Here is a 23972-nt window from a genome sequence, read left to right as displayed (position 1 = left end):
TCTATTTCTCCCCTCAAATGTTTTCAGAAACATATTTTATTTTGTAGTGTTTAGCTCTAATATGATCCGGCCGCTATGTTGAAAACAGACAATCCACAGCTCAGCACTTCCCAAATCATCACCTTCGACCTGGAGCATTCATTGGTATGCAGCGTCCAGATGCGTCCTCGCTGGATTCTGTGTGTCTCCGGCTTTGGTTGCGTAACTTAAGTTACGACTTTGATGGCGCATCAGGATATTGCGCCAGAGGGGTACCAACAGCGTCACAGTTAGTGTACGGCCACAACAGCAACAACAGTTTGAGCTCTACCAGAAAGACACAAAACTTGAACTTAAAAACCTGAAAGCAGCTTTGTTAAAAATAGTGCAGCACAATGTTTCTTTTTACAAACCAAGTACACATGGTCAGTCTCAGAGGTGTCTCTCCATGGTTCATACTGAAGCTTTTGTCAGAGTTGCGTTGACCAGAGCATTGTGCAAATGTATTTGTTTCAAATCCATATATTAACAAATTACAAGAGAAAAATCAGTGGCGCACATATACATGCTTTTGTGTTCATGTCTTGACTTTTCAACATTTAAAATATTCCTATCTTTACTTTATGGCCATTATGAACTTCATCAATACACCCAGAGATAATGTTACTCATATGAATGTCATTACTAGTAAACTAGGTTCTGTTTTGGTTTCAAAACATTATTAAGAAGAAATTACTGCCTATTATTTGTCAGTGTTAACAAAAAAGCCTCTTGATGTGTTTAGAAATTTCTTTCATTTTTAGTCCATATATGATTGGATTAAAGAGAGGATTATACAAAACGACTTGTAAAGTCATTATTAAACGTGCACTGTTTGGAATATCTGATTCCAGTCTAATTATAATAATATCATATGTACACAACAATGAAAAGCTGATTAAAACAAGCAGGTGGGGCAAACAGGTCTGTGCAGCTTTTCTCCTGACTTCTCTACTACTTCTATAGGTTATTATGAAAATCTTTGTGTATGTGAAAAATACAAAGAGCATAGGGAAAAAAAGAACGTTCAACAAAACAATCAAGCCGTACACAGAGAGCTCATCTGAGCTCACACAGTAAAGTTTGTTAATTGAATTGTTACAAAAGATTCCTTTCAAAGTAAAACTACAGAATTTTTTGTTAGCGGTAAATGCAACAGCCCCCGCGACCTGACAAGCTGGCACGAGCCAGGCCAAAACCAAGAAAAGACTGACAGTGGTTTTCCTCATGATAGTCGGATATTGCAGAGGTTTACATATAGACACATACCTGTCATAGGCCATGGCTGCCAACAGTAAGAATTCTGAACCACCTAAAGTGTAAAATAAAAAATATTGAAAGAGACAGGCTGAGTATGATATGATCTGTCTTTCTGAAAGAAAATCAATTAAAAGCTTTGGGTAGATAACAGTGCTGAAAAGAAGAGAGTTGATTAACAAAGCTGCAATAAACACATACATAGGCTCATGGAGGTTTCGGTGAATCACAATGATGCATACAATGATGGAATTACAGAAGATTATCAGAATATATACTGTGAAAATAATCACAAAATAGAGATATCTGTATTTTACCACTTCTACATACCCACTAAGACTTATATACGTTACATTTGAATCTTCATCCATTAAGAATAAGCATTAATCAATTAAAGGCAGATAATATGAGATACTGAAATTGCAAATGAGTAAGTCTCACTTTGAAAGTTGATTTATCCTATCATCCTATCTTATTCATTCACAGCTAGCAGACTTTAAAATGCACTTAGAATGAGTTCAGAAAGTTTTTATCAGACTGGAGACTCCCTCCATGGATCTCATTAAACTCTTCACCAAAAGAGACAATAACACGTGACCAACTTTTTCAAACTCTAGAACCAAAGCCTTGTTTCACCTGCTCTCCCCCACCCCTTAAATTGTGTTCTGTTTCACATTTAACATATAGTATATGTTACATTGGCAACAGTATTAGGACACCCCTCCAAATCACTGAATTCAGGTATTCCACTCTCCTCCATGGCCACAGGTTTATAAAATCAAGCACCTAGGCTGCAGACTGCATCTACAAACATTTCTGAAAGAATGGGTCGCTCTCAGGAGCTCAGTGAATTTAAGCGTGGTACTGGGACCTGGCAATAAGTTGATTCATGAAATTTCCTCACTACTAAATATTCCAAGGTCAGCTGTTAGTGTTATTATAATGAAGTGGAAGTGACTGGTAGGCCACATAAAATCACAAAGCAGGGTCAGCGCATGCTGTGCACAGAGGTTTTCCAACTTTCTACAGAGTCAATAGCTACAGACCTCCAAACATCATGAGGCCTTCGTATTAGCTCAAGAATAATGCGTGGAGAGCTTCATGGAATGGGTTTCCACGGCCGAGCAGCTGCATCCAAGCCTTACAAGTGCAATGCAAAGTGTCGGATGCAGTGGTGTAAAGCACGCCGCCACTGAACACTAGAGCAATTCAATTCAATTTTATTTATATAGCGCCAAATCACAACAACAGTTATTTCACAGCGCTTTTCATAAAAGAGCTGGTCTAGACCGTACTCTATGATGCTATTTACAGAAGCCCAACAGTTCCCACCAAGAGCAGCACTAGGAGACAGAGGCAAGGAAAAACTTCCTTTTAAGAGGCAGAAACCTCGAGCAGAACCATGGCTCAGGGTGGGCGGCCATCTGCCTCCACCGGTTGGGGTGAAGGAGGGAGAGAGAGAGAGAGAGAGAGAGAGAGAGAGAGAGAGAGAGAGAGAGAGAGAGAGAGAGAGATGTAAGGAGAGAGAGAGGGGAGGGAGGCAGCCTACACAATATCCACACACAGAGGTACAGACAGTGAAGGTGATGTTGCTATAGACTAAATGAAAAATGGTACAGATATTTATAGTAGTGTTAATGGTAACAATCGTAATGTTAATGATTATAATAACAATAATAACAATAAGACTAGCAACAATAGTCGTTGCAGCAGAGGGTGTCGAGCAGGAACACGGGGGCAGCAGGTGACCCGCAACCACAGATCCAGACTCCACAGCTCCAGAGCCAGAAAACCTGCAGGAAGTGATAGGAGGAGAGAGGAGAGGGACGAGAAAGCACAAGACTACCAGAAAGGGGAGAAGTTGTGTTAGTAACATGCAATAATGGGATAAGGTTGCATACAGAGGGAGAGAAAGTAGAGGAGAGAGGAGCTCAGTGCATCATGGGAAATCCCTCGGCAGTCTAGGCCTATAGCAGCATAACTAAGGGATGGTTCAGGACTACCTGAGCCAGCCCTAACTATAAGCTTTATCAAAGAGGAAAGTCTTAAGCCTACTCTTAAATGTGGAGATGGTGTCTGCCTCCTGAACCCAAACTGGAACCTGGTTCCACAGGAGAGGAGCTTGATAGCTGAACGCTCTGGCTCCTAGTCTACTTTTGGAGACTCTAGGAACCACAAGTAACCCTGCATTCTGGGAGCGCAGTGCTCTGGTGGGGTAGTAAGGTACTATGAGCTCTTTAAGATAAGATGGTGCCTGACCATTAAGAGCTTTGTAGGTAAGAAGAATGATTTTAAATTCTATTCTGGATTTTACTGGAAGCCAATGCAAAGAAGCTAAAACAGGAGAAATGTGATCTCTTTTCCTGGTTCCTGTCAGAACACGTGCTGCAGCGTTCTGGATCAGCTGAAGAGTCTTAATGGACAATTTTGAGCAGCCTGATAATAAGGAATTGCAGTAATCCAGCCTAGAAGTAACAAATGCATGGACTAGTTTTTCTGCATCATTTTTAGACAGGATGTTCCGGATTTTCGCAATATTACGTAGGTGAAAAAAGGCGGTCCTTGAAATTTGCTTAATGTGAGACTTAAACGACATGTCCTGATCAAAGATAACTCCAAGATTCCTCACAGTGGTGCTGGAGGCCAGGGCGATGCCATCCAGGGAAACTATATCTTTAGATAGAGTTTAACATGAGAAAATTACAGGTCTTCCAGGTTTTAACATCCTGAAGGCACATTTGAAGTTTAGCTAACTGATGAGTTTCATCTGGCTTGATCGATAGATATAACTGAGTATCATCTGCATAACAATGAAAGCTTATGGAATGTTTCCTGATAATATTGCCTAAAGGAAGCATATATAAAGTGAAGAGGATTGGTCCGAGGACAGATCCTTGAGGAACTCCATGAGTAACTTTGGCGTGCATGGAGGACTCATCGTTAACATGTACAAACTGAAATCGATCTGATAAATAGGACTTAAACCAGCTTAGAGCGGTTCCTTTAATGCCAATGAAATGTTCCAGTCTCTGCAATAGCATCTGATGGTCAATGGTATCAAATGCAGCACTAAGATCTAATAAAACCAGTACAGAGAGGAGGTCGTTAGTAATTTTCACCGGTGCTGTCTCTGTGCTATGATGAGCTCTAAATCCTGACTGAAAATCCTAAAATAAACTATTTCTCTGTAGAAAGTCACACAGCTGTTTAGCAACTGCTTTCTCCAGAACCTTAGAGAGAAATGGAAGGTTAGATATAGGTCTATAGTTGGCTAAAACATCTGGATCAAGTTTGGGCTTTTTCAGAAGAGGTTTAATTACAGCTACTTTAAAGTACTGTGGTACATAGCCTGTTGATAAAGATAGATTGATCATATCTAGTATAGAGGTGCTGACTAACGGTAAAACATCTTTAAGCAACCTAGTCGGGATGGGGTCTAAGAGGCAGGTTGATGGTTTAGATGAAGAAATTATTGAAGTTAGTTGGTAAAGATTGAGGGAAGCAAAACAGTCTAAACATGTATCTGGTTCTACAGCTGTTTCTAAGGTTCCTGAGTTAAGAGATAAGTTGGTGCCAGTTGAGGGCAGGTCTTGGTGAATTTTGTCTCTAATAGCTAGAATTTTATCATTAAAGAAGCTCATGAAGTCGTAACTACTGAGAGCTATGGGAATACTTGGCTCAATAGAGCTGTGACTCTCTGTCAGCCTGGCTACAGTGCTGAAAAGAAACCTGGGGTTGTTCCTATTTTCCTCTATTGATGACGAGTAGTACGCTGCTCTGGCATTACGGAGGGCCTTCCTATAAGTTTTAAGACTATCTTGCCAAATTAAACGAGAATTTTCCACTTTGGTGGAACGCCAATTCCTCTCAAGTTTCCGCGATATTTGCTTTAATTTGCGAGTTTCAGTATTATACCATGGAGCTAACCGTCTTTGTTTTAGTATTTTCTTTTTTAGAGGGGCTACAGAGTCGAGTGTCATTCGCAGCGAGCCTGCAGCACTATCAACAAGATGATCGATTTGGGAGGGACTGAAATTAGCATAGGAGTCCTCCGTTACTTTGTGACTAGATAATGTATTTAGAGCTGATGGAATCGCATCCTTAAATTTAGCTATAGCACTATCAGACAGACATCTTGTATAGAAATTTTTGCCCAATGGCGAGTAGTTCAGCAATACAAACTCAAAAGTTATCAAACAGTGGTCGGATAAAGAGGGATTCTGTGGGAACACTATTAAATTTTCAATTTCAATACCATACACCAAAACAAGGTCGAGGGTGTGGTTAAAACAGTGAGTCGGTTCATGAACACTCTGAGAGAAGCCAATGGAATCTAAGAGAGAGATAAACGCAGTACTAAAGCTGTCATTCTCAACGTCCACATGAATATTAAAATCCCCTACAATAATAACTTTGTCCGTTTTAAGGACTAAAGTTGACAAAAACTCTGCAAATTCAGATAAGAATTCAGAGTACGGACCAGGTGCTCGGTACACTATAACAAAAAGAATTGGTTGCAGTGATTTCCAACTTGGGTGCGAAAGACTAAGAACAAGACTTTCAAATGAGTTATAGTTTAGTTTAGGTTTAGAGCTGATTAGTAGGCTAGAGTCAAAGATAGCTGCAACTCCACCTCCTCGGCCTGTGTCTCGAGGAATGTCGAGGGGTGGATTCATTTAGGCTAACATATTCTCCATCACCCAGCCAGGTTTCAGTAAGACAAAATAAATCAATATCATAATCTGATATTAGTTCATTTACTAGTACACCTTTAGAAGAGAGAGATCTGATGTTTAAGAGCAGTGGAGACATGTTCTCTGGAGTGACGAATCATGCTTCTCCGCCTGGCAATGCGATGGACAAGTCTGGCTTTGGCGGTTGCCTGGAGAACGGTACTTGCCTGACTGCATTGTGCCAAGTGTAAAGTTAGGTGGAGGGGGATTATGGCTTGGCCCCTTAGTTTCAGTGAAAGGAACTGTTAATGCCTCAGCATACCAATACATTTTGGAATTTCATGCTCCCAACTTTGTGGAAACAGTTTGGGGATGACCCCGTCCTGTTCCAACATGGCTGAACACCGATAGAACACCTTTGGGAATAATTACGGAGCGGAGACTGCAAACCAGGCATTCTCGTCCAACATCTGTGCCTGAGAAGAATAGTCAAAAATTCCCATGAACACACTCCTAACCCTTGTGCACAGCCTTCCCAGAAGAGTTGAAGCTGTTATAGCGGCAAAGGGTGGGCCAACTCCATACTAAACTGGATTGAGAATGTGATGTCATTGACCTTCAAGCGACCCAAAACTTAATAACTTAACTTTGGCAATATAGTGTATATTATAGTATGATTATATAGTACATACATAGATATAAAATATTCAAAAAAGGTCTGTAATCACTACCATTTGGTCGTACTGGTTTACTTAGCGCCGTTTGGTTGAAAACACCATATACTCTCCACTGCTGTAGAAACTGAATATGCTTTGTTTTTCCCACTGAAGTTTTTCTCATTCAAAGACTAAACCTTTAGTAAATTTTTTAGTAGTTTCCAACTTCCCTATATGATGTATCAGGACTGGAGAAGAAGTTGTGGGCCAAAATAATGTGCCAAATGAACTGATTCAGTGTTCAATATTCTCTATTCTCTGTCCAATACCGCATTTTTAAGGATTTTTGAATACACGCCACCTCAACACTTTCTGTACTCATTATTATTATTATTCCATAATATTTATCCTGCGTACAGGGTCGGGGGGGCTGGAGCCAATCCCAGTTGACACCGGGCACAAGGCGGGGTACACCCTGGACAGGTTGCCGTGCAAGCCTGTTCTATGCTGAAAAGGTGTAACAGATAGAACAAGGCGCGTTGCCATGACAATCATGGGGCAGAATGGGAAACAAGTCCTCAAATATATTACCAAAAGACATACAGGATACTGTCAAAATGTTGAACTCGTTGTTATGCATGAATGGTTGATATTATTGTCAAGTTAGTTAATAGCATTATCACATTAAACACTGGGGAGTGGGCATCTATTTTTTTCCACTTCAAGCACTGCACTACAACTTTTTACAACTTCTTCTCTGTAAACGATGCTATGAGAGCACCGAGTGTGAGCCCCAACAGCCAGACAGATAAACAAGGTTGCTGCCGCCCCCTCTGCTGGCCAGAGTGAAACACTGAATGTGGAAATGCATATTTACCTTTTGATATAATCTCTGACAAAACTGAAAACTTTCTTTTTCTGTTCAAGAGCTTGTGGATGCATTATTGTGCTCTGGCTAAAGTATGTTAACTCTGAAGGATAAAAATAATTGTTCGCGCAATGTCTGAATGTTTAGAGGAGCTGATCAACGTCCCTGACCTGAGCACAATATATACTCTCTTTCTTCATGGACCAAGAAGGCGCAGAGAGCATTTATGCAAGAGCAACCCTGTGAACGCTTTGTTCAACAGTTGCTGTTGAAAGATGTAATTACATATTTTCATATGCTCAGACCAAATATGGCCAAAACAAATCCCTCAGTATGAAAATAAATAAATCTTCCATGCCCTGCTGTGCCTGATAGTCTGCTTCAACACATTTGTCTGCAACCTTCTGTTGATGCATTTGATCTGCATTTACTTTCCTCTTCCCTGCAGAAGTATCATTTCCAGACCTCCATGTTTAAAGGTCAAAGGTCAAACAGTGTGGTAACAAAGTTAACAGAAAGTGCATCCTGAAAGTGATGTAACCTACTGTTTTTTGTGTGTGTGTCTTTGTGCCTCTGAGGGGTCAATGAAAAAGCAATTTCCAGTTATTATGATGCAGTTTATTTGGCAAACACCAATACGGTCCACACAGAAGCCCACAGCTGATGTAAGGATAGTGTAATGAGTGTCATTAGTGTCCTGCACTGTGATCTCCCATGTGTGCCGTCTCTGGTGAACAACAGACCAGGTCTCAGGGGACGGGCCTGACTACAGCCAGTCTGCAAACAGCTTATTATGACCCAGTGGTCACAGTGGGCCGGCCTCGGGGGGATGTGCTGGTAAGAAAATACCTTTTAGCTCAGTAATGATCCAACATGCCGTAATGTGACAAACACTCTGTGGCTCTTGCTAATTAAGTAGCAAAGTTAGGAAAAGTAATTATCCTTTGAGTGCAATTAAAGACGTTCACACAGCTCCAGCCTGTTTAGCTCAACAGACATGACCGTCAGCCACTTTAACACAGCAATACAACATAATAAAATAAAATGTAATGATACACTTGGAAAGCATGTGTGTGTTCAGTTTGACCACATGGCTAAATAAGGTACTATAATTATCGATAACAATCTACAAAGTTAAATCAGTAAAGTCAAGAGAAAGTCACGGCCTGAAAAGAGTAAAAAGGATCAGGCTTTATGTGCTTAAAATCATTGTTGGTAGTAACAAGTGCCATAAATCTGCATATGGAAACACTGAAGTTACTCCAGAGAAATAGGCCAGTTTATATTTCTATTTCTCTATATTTCTATACTTCCTCCTACACTTTACTGGCTCGCCCGTCTTCTTACATCTCCTCCGACGCCTTCTCTCGCTTCTGCTTTTAGTAAGTTCAATAGGCTATATGCGCAATTAACTTCCGCATTCTGCGAAACAGGTCTCACCACATCCGGTTCAGGTCTGCTGTACCGCGCTACGTTGGATATGGCACTGACATCTAAAACTCTTGCCACCAAAATGGACAAGGGATTTAAGCTTGATTTACGAGTCCTCATACATATTTGACTATGAAGGCTTGTATCTGTTAGCGATAGCTCATGTTATGTTAGCATTCCCGAACGGGAAGAATGCAGTATGTCACTATGGTAGCTAAACTAACGATAACATTAACCTACTAATCTGAGACCTACATAATCACGTTTGCACTTTATTTTCACCAGTATCAAACAAAGACAGACTGAGTGGTGCTGTCAGCATCAGGGCAGCCAGTCACAGATCTATGAGGAAAAACGAGAAGCCACACAGCCTGAGAGTAACGTTGGGGATGGGTTGGGTGTTCTGTTCGAGTTCTCAATATGTTCCAGTTCAGGGACAGTATTTATCAAGCCTCTCAGGGTAGGAGTAAGTAAGAGTGGATTACTCAGTGATCATGAGCGGGTCCCCTTGACTGTCTAATCACCATGGACAGACTTGCAGGAGCTGCTTTAGTCTTGAGACGCTTGGTAAACGCATGCACAGTTGTTCCAAGTTCAATGTCATTTTTGGTCTACTTGTTAAAATGTGTATAGTGAGGTTACCGGGGTAACTCTGATTAGACATCCTTGATTCTTGAGTGCCATCTTTCCATCTTATTCATAATACGTCCTATAAAAATCCCTCCATTACAGCATGAACAAATTCTGTTATTGTGTTTGTTGTATTAATGTCATTGCCAAACTTGCCCCAGCAACCTAACTAGACTGTTACTCAAATCAGTGGCATCTGTTTTGAACCACTGCTCAAATATGATACATTAAAACTCAACCACACTCACATCTGTGTCAATGTTTGTAAAACAAATTCTCCATATACTTTTGTGCAGATAGTGCTTCGGGATTCGGACCCTGTCATCCTCACATCAAATCGGTGCTCATGTGTAGCTGGCACTGCAATGTGTAACCACACAGTTGCTGTTTCAAACTGCACACTATTCAGAGTTGAATGTGCAGGTTGTGCCACCTGTCCACACCTGCACTGAGACAGAGCAGCAATGGCACAAGCCCAGAACCGCGGTTAGTGTTTGGACACAATTTCTAGGCCTAATATGTACTGTACCTCTTCTACTATGTTATCCTTCACCGTTTATATATCGTTTCTATGTTATGTGTATTTGTAATTATTGTAAAGCGACAATAATTGTTGACAATAATTTAAATTTTGTCTCCTATTGTTAAGATTGTATGTTGTTTGTCCTGGGCCAATAAACAAAACAGTCATCAGCAAACCAAGACTTAACCGACTCAGGGAAGGAGGAGTCAGGTGAGGTAGCGAGATGCTATTGCAATTACTGCACCATACGGTCTACATATGCGCACACACACACACACACACATAAATAAAAGAAAGATTCCATAGGTGCCACTAACCTGCAAATATTACTAACACTAATTACACTAATACATTCTTTCACAGGAGTACACTCTACAAGGGCTTGGTTGGGGACCCACTAGACCTCTCTTTGCTACTGATGGAAGACATGTGCAAAGACTTTAGCATTATTGAAAAACCTCTAGCAGCAACTATGGGAATCAGTGACGAGAAGACCCTTGTTGAGAAAGCTTTTGGCTTAGCACAAAGGGGGAGTGTGCTCTCATACCAGCAGCCTGTATTGCCCACAAAGTCAGTCAAGATGCACCAGGATCCTCCACCTTACCCACCGCTGCCTATTGGGGAGTACGGGCTTGCCCCGACAGACTGTGTGCATGTGTGCACTGAAGAGGAGCACTTCCACTTTAAAAGCTTGAATGTTACACTGGACAAGGCCTATAAGATTGAGGCAGCGACAAGAGAGCAGGCAGCAGACCAGGAGTGGCATCAGCTCCGTAGGCCTAGGATCACCTGCTCACGTTTTAGAGAGGTGTGTTAGAGTCTGCAGAGTCTCTTGCAGAAAGAATCCTCAAAGGAACAAGACAGACTGCTGAGATGAGAAGAAATGCAGACATGGAGTTTGAGGTGGCAAGGGAGTACTGCCAGATGAAAAATGTCAACTACACACCCTGTGGCCTCGTCATCCACCCAGATGCCCCTTGGCTTGGTGCCTCGCCAGATGGCTTGATTTTTGATCCATTCGCACAGCCACCATTTGGACTGGTTGAGATAAAGTGCCCTAATGTGAAGAACTATGTGGACTGTAAATACCTTACAAATAAAAACACATACAAAAATAAAAAAAACTTACCCAGGTTTTGATTATCCTGCTGACGGTGGACTGATCTTTCTCCTTCAGTCCCAGTGATAGGTACACCAAGAACAGGAACAGTTCATCAATCATCAGAAGGCATCAGCTCTGGTGGTGAGCAGGGGGAACAAGTCTTAGTTGTAAAAACGATAATCATTTCATACTCGTACTACTACACATACTACTTGTATGTGGTTTTAATTATATTGAATTAGACAGTTGTGTTGTTACGGATGCAGATTTACCAGCAAGCTACTTTTATAAACAAAATTATTAAGTATGAACTATGCCTACCGGTCGACGAGGTGGATCAGTGGCATTGTCAGGAGCTGCTGTTGTGCTGGAAGTGGATGACTGGGTACCAACACGCACTATTCTCCTTGTAGCAGGTTCAATCTGTCTCCAAAATGCCTGTAGGTGGCAGTAGCTGGCAAATCTAAAAGAGTGAAAGAAAATTATTATTACCTTTAAATCAAAGCATAACCCTTTATTGATGTTTGGAAAATGCATCATCACAAAGCTGAGATATGTGGTTCTCACAAACAGAGATGCTACAAACAGGCTGTGATGAATTTATAGATAAACTAGCCAACAGTATATAAAGAAGTTAAAATAATCTCAACCTTAAACATCTACAGCAGTAAAATGAAACATACACATTAATAAACACTGAAAAGGATCATTTTACTGCAATATGAGTACTTTTACTTTTCATACTTTTAAGTACATTTTTCTGATAATACTTACATACTTTTACATAATTAAGGTTTTGAATGCAGGTAGTGGAGTATTTTCACAGTGTGGCATTACTGCTTTTACTGAATTAAAGGATCTGGATATTCTGCCCACTACTGTGATTCATAAATTAATGGATTTGAACACAATTTAGGTCTGCAAGAAAGTCATAACCACAGAGGTATGCAAGTTAAGTATCATATGACATCCGATGTCATCATCCGATGCTAAAAACCTCTCCAAGCCAAACGACTGCTTCAGCGTAACCTCAGCAATTCTCTTTTGCGTCTCCTCTATCACCTGCTGCTGGGCCTCTATTTTCTCACATGCTATATCCAAAGCTGATGGTTCTGGTTTTGCATCGTAATCATGGCACTGAAGCAACAGTTCAACATCCGTCTCTTCCTCTTCAGTTGATTCATCCTCTGGTCGTTGTGTTCTATCCCAGACATTCGGTCTGACTGCCGGCAGAGAGTAGTCGTTCCAGGCGAACATCACGGGCACAGCCCCCTCTTTCTCGCGTCGTTGTCCACCTTGAATGACATCCGTGGAGACGAAATGTCTACTACAGACTGTGGTGGTCCTCTTAATTACCAAATTATCACGTCTCACATTACGTATCCATATTTTTCTTATGGTTTCTTCCTTTGGGAAGTGGTGGAAACTCACGGTGGAGTTGAACTTCCCTGACATCGCGCATTGAGGCACGCAGCAGAAATCACTGTTGGGATTATCCCGCTTCTGGTACTTTACTGGCTTTGACATTTTCTTCTTGTCACCAACATTCAGATGTTAAAATAAAATAAAAACAGCAACAGTAAAAATGGCTAACTAGGTTAGCTAGGCCAAGTCAATAGCTGTCACCGACTCGCCGTCAGTACCAAACAGAAGCAAACCCGAAGTCAGGAGACCCGTTTTCCGGTTTGGTCACGTGACGCTCGGCATAAAGCCTATAAAAGTAACTGCTGTTCAACATCGATCAGCTCCAACTCCAACATGATCCGCTCACTTTCAGTCACCATTGTTTGTAGTAGACTACACCAACATAGAAGAAGAAGAAACACGATACGGTGGAACCCCACCGCCAACTAGTGCACAAGTATAAAGAGGTGACAAGATGGCCGCAGCGTGAGTGAGTGCAACACAGGTCTGTTGGCTTGCTCATTGTTTTAGCTCTACAAATTATCCTAAAAACTCCTACAAAATTTTAACACATATGAGAACGCAAGAACTGAAGAACACTGCTTGTCATTACAATGGCAGTGGATCAACAAAATCAGATTTCCTTACAAACTTTGTGGGATGGCATAAAACAGATCAAGACAGATACGCTTACTCATCTTGATCCAAAGGTGGATCCTATCCAAACAAAGGACAATCTACAAGAACTCCTGATTCGGACTAACGAACTAACTAAAGATAATGCCTACCTGATGGATAAGATTCAGGATCTCGAGAACAGAAGCAGATCTTAGAATCTTCGCTTTCCAGAGAAAAGAATGAGCTTGTGTTTAAAAGGTACTCACATCTGTATTTACCCCGATTTCAGTGCTGAATCTAAAATACTCTCTACACTAAGTGTCGTTGTTGAACTGTATACCTGTCGTCATAAAGCTGCAAAAACTGCCTTCACGTCTCCCATGAACTCTCCAATATAGCAACAGTTACAGTAAGTTACGCTCATGCTGTTAGCTTAAGCATACAAGCCGGGACGCTATTATTCTTTTTTTTTTATTTATTTTAAATAAAGCACTTAAATGCTCTGTTCTAATGATTTTTGAAAACAGAATGTACTTATTAGTGTGGTCTTTGTAGTGACAGAAGATGGAGAATAGACTGGACAGGGGAGATTATGAAAACTCGAAGAGGGAGAGGGAGTATAATATAACTAGAACAAAACCGACGACTTACCATAAAAACCATGGAACAGCTGCTAGTTAATGTGGCCACAGTACAAATGTATTTAGTTAGCTAATGTTATGCTTGATGTAGCTGTCTGATATTTCCTGTGTTTCACCTGGCCGTGACTATCCCAAGCCTGTAGAGGTCTGTAATTTTTATCGTAGGTACACTTCAACTGTTAGAGACGGAATCTAAAACAAAAATCCAGAAAATTACATTGTATGATTTTTAAATAATTAATTTGAATTTTATTGCATGACATAAGCATTTGATACAAAAAATTACAAAATTAAAATTACAGACCTCTACATGCATTGTAAGTAGGGAAACCTTCGAAATCAGCAGTGTATCAAATACTAGTTCTCCCCACTGTATATATAATTTACAAGTTACTATATTCTTTATTCTGGGCAAGTATTTGTTCAGCCTCTTTGTGGTTATCAAGTGGCTGTATTCACCTAAGTACTCATCTTTTTGATATTTCTGTGTCTTCATTGTAGTGTTGATTGTGGTTTTGTTTTTGTCTTTCTTATGATTGTAATGTGTAATGGGGTTCATCCTATTCAATAAACTTCCGCACACAAATGCTCACGACAGCACGAGACTCAACGCACAAGTATAAACTGGCCTTCAGTGTTATGTGCGCATTCAAAGGCCTTTACTGGTGCAACTATTTGTCCTCCAGAGTATTTGACAACTGATCAGACAGACTGGGAAATGAACCAGATAAGATATTAAGATGATCTAAACCACTTTATTTGGAGGTCAAACTGACAGTGAACACGTCTGAACTATTGATGATAAATCCGGGTAACTTTGTGGTGCACTCTGCATAAAATGCAAATGTTGGACAGACAAATGTTGAAGAACTGATTTGTGGCAGAAAATGACCATTATTACTCAACTTCAACATTCTCTTTTAGCGCCCTGTGGGGTCATGTGTGGCCGTGGCCAATCACTATCCCTTGCAGAGACTGATTACAGTAACTCTGGGCACCTGGGCCAATTGCCCTGTGGAGTATTTGTAACCCTTGTTTTTATTCTTAAAGAGCTGCTGCTGGGCTGAGGTCACAGACCTCCCTGCTAACTTACTCCCCTCTGTTTCCCTCCACAGGTTCCACATTTGCTTTGGTTTCTGGACATGTAGTCATTGTTTTTTGCATATTACAACACCCTTAAACACATTTTCCATGCATCCATCATCAGGGCTGGCCTGCGGCCCACAACAATTGGTTGAACACTCCTCACCAATAAACCATACTTGCAGTCGGGGGAGGACTGAACATTGTGGTGTTCGGGAGCAATCCCGAATGGCCGGTCCATTCTCCATCGTCCAGGGGTCAGGAGTTTTTATTTTTCAGTTTTAACTTTATGATCTGTCTGTGTCTGACTGGGCCAAACCAATTCTTTCAATATGATGAGGGTGTACCAGCGGCCCCTCCCAACTTGGACTGATTTTCGTATTTGCTGAAATCTGATTGGCTCAACAGGGCCGATCAAAGAAGTTTACTTTCCATTTGTACTGAGTTTAATCTCCAAACGTTTTGTCGGGGCACATTTGGCAGCAGCCAACTCAAGAATTTGTTTGGTTTTTTTGGCCCGCAACACAAGAAACAGTGGGCAGATGGGGAGGGACTGGGGGCTAGTAAGAGATGTGATTGGGCCAGCCCAGTGTAAGTAGAGATGTCATGATTTACAGAACGAGTGCAAGCAAGAGTGTGAGCCCAAACGCAAAACACCAAGGCAGAGATTCAGTTCAGGGGATTTAATCCAAATGACATCAAGTAAACAGGCTTACAGGCAGTTGTCTGGAAAATCCAAACAGGCAGACAGAACACGCAAACAAACAAACATGACTGAGTGTAAGACACCACAATGACCAGACAAAGACTGAGGAAAACATGCAAGCATATATACCAACAGGGTTAACGAGCTGGGTGGGGATACACAGGTGAGAGACATGAGACTAATGAGACACAGACAGGCAGATTACTGAGGGGGGAAAAGACATAACACAAGTTACTCAACACTTAACATATCAGAGTAACATAAATAAACTAATACAAGCAGACAGATCACAAATAAACTAACACCAACGAGGATCACAGACAGAAGCTAAGGTAAAACAGAACTCAGAGCAGACATGGGCAAAACAACACAGAAGAACTCAGACCAGGAGTGAACACTTAAGACATGAACTAAGGTACAGTACAAGGAACAAAGACACCGACTAGGAACTACGATACGAGACAAGACAGATACTAAGTAACTTAAAGATGCGGATGAATAATAATAATAAAGGCTACACAGAGACTAAAGCACAATCATCAAAATCAGATTAATTAGTGAAACTGGCAGAGAACATAATGAGACATCTAGCAAACTCAGTCATGATGGGACAGAAACTAATACATGAGACTAGAACAAAACTGAAAACACCAGCTGACAGATAATAACCAGATAAACAATAACATCAGGTAGAAGACGCACACTAAAGGTAGCAAGCAAACTAAAAACTAAGTCTAAGCTAACAGCACAGTAAAAGGGATTCTAACTAATATGATAGGGTGGCACACAGACCACGGAGACTGGATCCAAGACCACAGACTATATAACAGATACCTAACTGATAAATGAATAAACTCAGATAACGAAACGGAACAGATGACAGGACTAACATGCAGATACAAAACCAATCCCTCAGAATCAAAATCCACAAACACAGCACTCAGAACAGGATCGTGACGTCCCTGCTCTCTTGGCCGGTACATTGGCCAATTTCATTTTAACCCACCGGGCATTCGCCTGGTATGCCAGATTACCAGTCCATCATCCTGCCCTGACATGACTGAAACCACGGATGTTCATATCACATTCTGTAGCACCTTTAGTTTGGCGCAAGCCTTAATTTGGTTCATTTGTGTTTTAAATAAACATATTTTACAAAATGGATGCCATGGTGTGGCCACTTGAGCCAGGTCATAACACATGGCACAGATCAGAACGTGAGGTGAGCATGATGCTGATGGTAGAGCGCACACGTCATACATGTATACACATCTATATTTATTTATACTAAGATTTATTTCCATGTCATTGAACATATTTGAAAAAAAAAACACTTTTTTCTTTCACTTTATGCAGGAAACTAATCTAAGAGCAGCAGAATGTCTTATGTATTAAAGTCACCATCTTTTATTAGTTTCCAAATTCCCTGTATTGTGTCCCAGTGATGGAGAAGAAGATCCGAGACAAAAAAATACCAGTGGTGGATTTTTATTTTTATTTTTTTATTTGCATTGAATTTATCCTCTTACAGTTTTTGTGTGCGTTGGTCCATATATCTCTTTCTTCATGGACCAAGAAGGCACAGAGAGCAACACTGTGAACGCTTTGTTCAACAGTTGCTGTTGAAAGATGTAATTACTACATATACGCCAAAACAAATCCCTCAGTATGAAAATAAATAAATCTTCCATGCCCTGCTGTGCCTGATAGTCTGCTTCAACACATTTGTCTAACCTTCTGTTGATGCATTTGATCTGCATTTACTTTCCTCTTCCCTGCAGAAGTATCATTTCCAGACCTCCATGTTTAAAGGTCAAAGGTCAAACAGTGTGGTAACAAAGTTAACAGAAAGTGCATCCTGAAAGTGATGTAACATACTGTTTTTTTTATGTGTGTCTTTGTGCCTCTGAGGGGTCAATGAAAAAAGCAATTTCCAGTTATTATGATGCAGTTTATTTGGCAAACACCAATACGGTCCACACAGAAGCCCACAGCTGATGTAAGGATAGTGTAATGAGTGTCATTAGTGTCCTGCACTGTGATCTCCCATGTGTGCGTCTCTGGTGAACAACAGACCAGGTCTCAGGGGACGGGCCTGACTACAGCCAGTCTGCAAACAGCTTATTATGACCCAGTGGTCACAGTGGGCCGGCCTCGGGGGGATGTGCTGGTAAGAAAATACCTTTTAGCTCAGTAATGATCCAACATGCCGTAATGTGACAAACACTCTGTGGCTCTTGCTAATTAGGTAGCAAAGTTAGGAAAAGTAATTATCCTTTGAGTGCAATTAAAGACGTTCACACAGCTCCAGCCTGTTTAGCTCAACAGACATGACCGTCAGCCACTTTAACACAGCAATACAACATAATAAAATAAAATGTAATGATACACTTGGAAAGCATGTGTGTGTTCAGTTTGACCACATGGCTAAATAAGGTACTATAATTATCGATAACAATCTACAAAGTTAAATCAGTAAAGTCAAGAGAAAGTCATGGCCTGAAAAGAGTAAAAAGGATCAGGCTTTATGTGCTTAAAATCATTGTTGGTAGTAACAAGTGCCATAAATCTGCATATGGAAACACTGAAGTTACTCCAGAGAAATAGGCCAGTTTATATTTCTGTATCAAATCTACGCTGTAGCCTGACGCACACCTCCCAGAAAGGAAGTGTCACAAATACTCCTACACGTTTCCAGCTCGTCCTTCTTCTTCTACATCAACCGGTTCAAGGGTCGTACAAACAACATGATCCGCTCACTTTCAGTCGCCATTGTTTGTAGCAGCCTACACCAACGAAGAAGAAGAAGAAGAAACACGACACAGTAGAACATAGAAACCCAACTGCCAACTAACGTTTTGGTGACGCAGACACCAACACACATGTATCAATGCTCACAACAGCACGAGACTCAACCTATAATGTGCATATAAGGCCTTTGCTGGTGCAACCATTTGCACTCCATCCGTGTATTTGGCAACTGGTCAGACAGATTGTCAAAAGAATCAGATCATTTTATTTACAATCAGATGATGTAAACCACTGTCTTTGGAGGTCAAACTGAAAGTGAATACGTCTGTATTATTATTATATGTCTGAGTCGCGGTCAGCAGTACGAAGAAGCTGCGTGAAAACAAGGCTCCTCTTCTGGCAACCCTGATTTCTTATATCTGATTGTTTCTACGGCGTCTCTGAAGGATCAGTGTTAATCTCTGAGGAGCTGACCTATACGCTGTGATACCACACACACACACACACACACACACACACACACACACACACACACACACACAGCTGATGACAGCTGGCCTCTTGAAGACCCAGATGTTGCAGTAGGATTTAATGCATCACAACTACATTAACACTGTGTTTACTGCTGCTCATCATATCTGACCTGCCGTGTGTGTGTGTGTGTGTGTGTGTGTGTGTGTGTGTGTGTGTGTGTGTGGCTAAAAGCAGCAAAGAGTTAAGAAGCTTTGTGATCTGTTGAAGTACTTACAGTAAGAGAGAGAGAGCGAGAACATGACAGAGCGAGGAGGCTTTACAGTGAAAGAGTGGGAAGGTAAGGAGGCTCAGACGTGGAGCGCACCAGAGAGACAGATGGAGTGACAGGAAGTCAGCGGACGGGGAGAGACAAAGATTTTAAAAATACCAGAAGAAAGCAAAGAGAGAGAGAGAGAGAGAGAGGGCAGGAGAGAGAGAGAGAGAGAGAGAGAGAGGGCAGGAGAGAGAGAGAGAGAGGGGCAGAGAGAGAGAGAGAGAGAGAGAGAGAGGATTAGGCAGGGTTAGAGAGGATTAGTGTCTGTTTTGGGTTTGGTTGTAATATCACATCCATGTCAGGCACCACTGGCTGCTGATTCACTTCGGCTCAGAGTTCACACACTGAAACATCAAACTGGACAAGAGGAAGAGGAAGAGGAAGGTAAGTTGGTTTTATTTTACTCAGGTGGTTTGACTGTTTGCGTATGAGGACTGAGCTCTGACCACAGAGACGCTGCAGCCATGTCACCAGCTCTGAGAGGCTAAATGCTAGCATGCTCACAGTGAAAGATCTAACATGATGATGTTTAGCAGGTTAGGCTACAATGTTTACCATCTTAGTTTCATGTGTTAGCATGCTAACATTAGCTGAGGCTGATGGGAATCAGTTCTGCAGGTATGATGATGGCGCTAGATGGAAAGTCAGAGGATCACCAAAGTTCTTGCAGTTCATCCTGAGGGGAACATGAAGGTCTGAACCACAAAATAGGTCGTAATATGCTGCTGCATAATCGACCTGTACGGCCATTTCTCTGGTGAGGCGCAGTGTTGCCTCATTTCACACCACACAAAGCAAACTTTTCACCTCCATGGACTTGCATGCACCCAATTTTAATATGTTTTCCTTCTTAGGCCAGTAGCTGTGGTGCAGTGTTTTGTTTCTGCCTGCAGCTGAAGCATTTTGAATAAGCTTGGAGTTCACAAATGTCCCATTGTGTCACAACAAAGACAAATATAGCAGCCGGGCCATTTGACAGACGAAAATTAAGGGGAAAACATGGTTTGTCAGGCTGGTGAAGGCAATTTTAGCCAAAAGTAAACTTTGAGGTGTGGAAGTGTGGAGGGCTGCACCTGAACCTCTTCCCCATCCACAGGTTTCCCCACGGCATCATTGAGTTACCAGCCCGAGTTAGTTTTTCGTTTTCAGTCCCTTCTTAGGTAACTTTTAATGGTCCTGAAGGTCAAAGTAGCTTTATTGTCTCCCGTAAGAGAAACTCATGTTAGAGTTGGACAACCGATTCACCAGACTGGCGTTACAATAAAAACACAATGAACTGAAACACGTAGCAATAAATTATCTTAGCTACACTGAAAACAACCAAGCAACTGAGTTACACAAAAAGAGAATTACCGTAAAAATAACCATAAGAAGTCTTGCAATAAAACCCAAACAAGGATCAGTCATCAAGTCCTACAGACCTTCTCCTGCTACTCTGACTGTCCTGCAGGAGCTGCCCATTAATACATTTAACAGACACAGGAAGAAAAGAGTGTTTATAAAGGTGGTGCTTACATAAAGAGACTGTAAACCTCCTTCCGGTGTACATTAGCTCATCTCAGAGTTTAAGTGAGTCAGATAAGATCCTATTAACCTGCTGAATGCAGGACCTTAAAAAAATGTCCTGAGGAGTGAGAAGTTTAAATAATCTTCCCTGCTGTCTGAACCAGTTTTGATATTTGTTCTTTAAATTTGACCAGCTGGTAACACCATAACGTAGAAGTGACTCTATAATTAGCATAATGCTGCTTCACACTCCAAAGAGTCTGAGTCTCCTCAGAAAATGTAAAAGATAATTCTTTTGATGTGGACTGTCTGATGTTCTGCTCATGTATAGCAACATGTGGTCCCCAGCTGATCTGAATATTTGGGTTGTGGACAAAGGAACACATTTGAGGACGTTACCTTTGGGCTTTGGGAATCACTGACACTGTACAAATTTTTCTGGACCCAACAACTAATCTATTAATCGAGAAAAAAATAGTCCGACTGAGAATTAGACTCAGAGTCTTGAGTTTAAGTTTGAGACACCAGCAGAAACAGAAGCTGTGTCTTTGAGTCTCTGAAGAGACACTGTGAGGCTGCACAATGAGCTCAGATGACTTTCAGATGTGTTAAAGGAAGCTCTTCCTGGACAGTGAGTGGAAAATAAGCTGAGCCAAGATAAGAAGCTAAAGAGGAGACGCAAAGTCAAACTAGCCCGCTGCTATAAGAGGAAGTACCAACTAACTCAAGCTGTGTTTAAAATGTTCTTTTCAGCTCATCTTGTGTAACATTACAGACTTTACCAACCTAAATGACAATAAAATACAATATGATCATATGTTATGGGACATATCTGCTAAGAAAACCTGCCTTTCAGCTTCTACATGTAGAAAGACACTCAAGAATAAACATACAAACAGGTAGATGACGGACACAGTACTGTATGTTAGCTGATAGTTTAAATGTCCAAGTCCATAGCAAAATTTCAGACTTAAAGCTGCAGTAATCCGTATTTCATAGTAACAACAGATAACAAGATGATGTACAATATGAAATGTTTCACTCATAATCATGAACCCACAGAGAATTATTACCCTCAGCCCTTTCCTGTCTGATTCAAAGCTGCCGTACAGGAGCTGCTCAGCAGCAAACAGCAGACAGACTCAGTCAGAGAGCAGCTGGTGAACACAGTGGAGCGTTTAGCAGCTGAAGAGCCAGATGTTTCCCTCAGGAGCTGGTGGAGACCAAAACAGAGCTAAAAGACTCACATTCATCAGGTGCCGGGTGCAAATTACGGGGGAGCCAGGGGGAGCTTAGCTCCCCTTAATAAGACATCAGTTCCCCTAAATATTCATATTTTCATAGTTCATATTTTGGGGGGCTCTCTAAAATATTGACAGCATGCTTTGTTGACATTAATCTCTATATTTCTCTATCGTCATGGATCATGCGTAAATTCAGGAGTGTCACAGATTTCATCCAGCCAGAGGGAACGATTACTGACCGTCCCCAGATGGCCGGTCGCTCCGCGACCTCCTGGCCCAGTTTGTCCCACCGCCCCACTCCCACTCCGGTACGTGTTGTGTCGCCGGTACGGTTCGTGATCGTTCCGTCTGGCTGGATATTACGCATGATCCATGCAGTACTGCAGCTGGGGCCTCTCCACAGCGCCACGCAACTTTTCAAAATTCTTCCCTTTCAGGGAAAAGAAAGGTCAGGTCGCAAACAGCTGTTGGGTGATATGTATCATATGATAATAATAATATCCCTAAAATAATATATTTTCTTATTATAATCAGACAAACATGCCTGATACTTTCACAGTCGGCCCAGGCCTACATGCTTGCAGCTATTAATGATTCAGCAGTAAGAATCAGTCTGCCCACAGTTCACAGACCCGCTTTTTTTGTATTAACAACAGTTCAGTCAGGCAACGAGTTACTCATGTCAACTTTAGAAGGTAAAAAAAATTCTTTTTTTTACCCATAATACAACGATAAGGGAAAACACTGACATTTTGAGCCAGAACCTCTACATTTTGGCAAAGTGGGTGGAGTGTGAGAAGCCAACACGCCTGTTAGTGAAGCAAAGCTGGAAAATGCTGGAATGGAAACGCAGATGCAGATTTAAACGCAATGATAATAAATAAAAAAATATTATAACCACGTTCTACCTAGTGGTTTAGACAATATGAAAAAAAAGTACATGAACACCGGACTCCTGGGTGAAAGTCTTCTGACCCACCCTGTCAACCCAAACCACCTCCTGCATGCATGATAAGCATGATGATGGTAGACGTACACACCGAGTAAGATCTTGAGTGTAACGTTGTTTTACGTTATGACGTGAGAGTTTTATGTGAACATATATAGTAGTTATTTTAAAAATAGTAAGTAATGACGTTGGTATCAATGAATAAACGTGTCAGTTGTTCAGTGTTTTAAATTATGAGACTGTTGCCTCAGAGTTGTTTTATGTTTTATGTGTTTATTTTCAGTGGAGTAAGCCTTTTTTCTCTGTGGTGAGTTGGACGATCACCATGAGACAAGCGATGGAGGATGGTGAGAAACACAAACACACACCACGCTTCCATCAGAAAACATCCAGCCGTCACTGACTGCACTTTTTGTTTATTGTCTTGAGTTAAGTATTAACCCTGAACTCGAGTCTAAATCCAGACCAGGGCTTCATTTCCATTTAATTTAATCTAAAACCTAATTCAGATGGTATTAGTGTCTCTCTGCGGGCTCAGGGCTCCTCATGTTAATCCTGTCTGGCCCCAAACATGTCAGCTCTTCACCCTCTGCTCAGGAGACGTTTCCAGCCTCAAACATCTGCAGCGATGTTACAAACAACATTTACTCTCCTGCATCTTGGAATCTGTTGTTAACCCATACAATGCGTCGCATTTAACATGGTGAGGCTTCAGTGCTTAAAGTCTTTGACTTTTTCACTTCAGCGTTTAGCATATTGAGATAAATAATAATAAATACATTTATAATCCCTGAACTGCTTCCCGGCTTGACATCACAAGGGGCAGTGCTGGAAGAAGTGGCAGATCATTCTCTTAAGCAAAAGTACAAATACGACACTGTGAAAAACTCTATTACAAATAAAAGTTCTGCATTGAAAATGTTACTGAAGTAAAAGTATGTAGTAAGTATAATCAAGAAAATGTACTTGAGTATTAAAGCAGAATGAAAAATATCCTGTGTGTACTATTAAATATTATATCATCAGATATTATTCTCATGCATTAATGGAAAAGCAGGATTTTACTGCTGTAGTGTTGAGCTGGAGCCCATTTTGAACTATTTTGTGTCAGACTGCAATATTTAT

General features: G+C 41.2%; 1 protein-coding gene across 1 annotated transcript; it reads right to left on the bottom strand.

The window, feature by feature from the left end:
• Window positions 1-734: 734 nt before the first annotated feature.
• LOC119915327 (olfactory receptor 11A1-like) lies at window positions 735-1694 on the bottom strand. The gene has a single exon (XM_038734865.1). The coding sequence runs from the start codon at window positions 1644-1646 to the stop codon at window positions 735-737; it is 912 nt and encodes a 303-aa protein (XP_038590793.1). The 5' UTR covers window positions 1647-1694.
• Between the last annotated feature and the right edge of the window lie 22278 nt (window positions 1695-23972).

This window comes from Micropterus salmoides, unplaced genomic scaffold, assembly GCF_014851395.1.
Source record: "Micropterus salmoides isolate LMB-PRFRI ecotype aquatic unplaced genomic scaffold, ASM1485139v1 Ms_hic_scaffold_2063, whole genome shotgun sequence".
Taxonomy (NCBI): Eukaryota; Metazoa; Chordata; class Actinopteri; order Centrarchiformes; family Centrarchidae; genus Micropterus; species Micropterus salmoides.
This window is presented reverse-complemented; position numbering and strand designations above follow the sequence as displayed.

Bases quoted from the DNA above. Each gene is read 5' to 3' on its own strand.
- LOC119915327 (XM_038734865.1), bottom strand. From the start codon at position 1,646: ATGGATGAAGATTCAAATGTAACGTATATAAGTCTTAGTGGGTATGTA.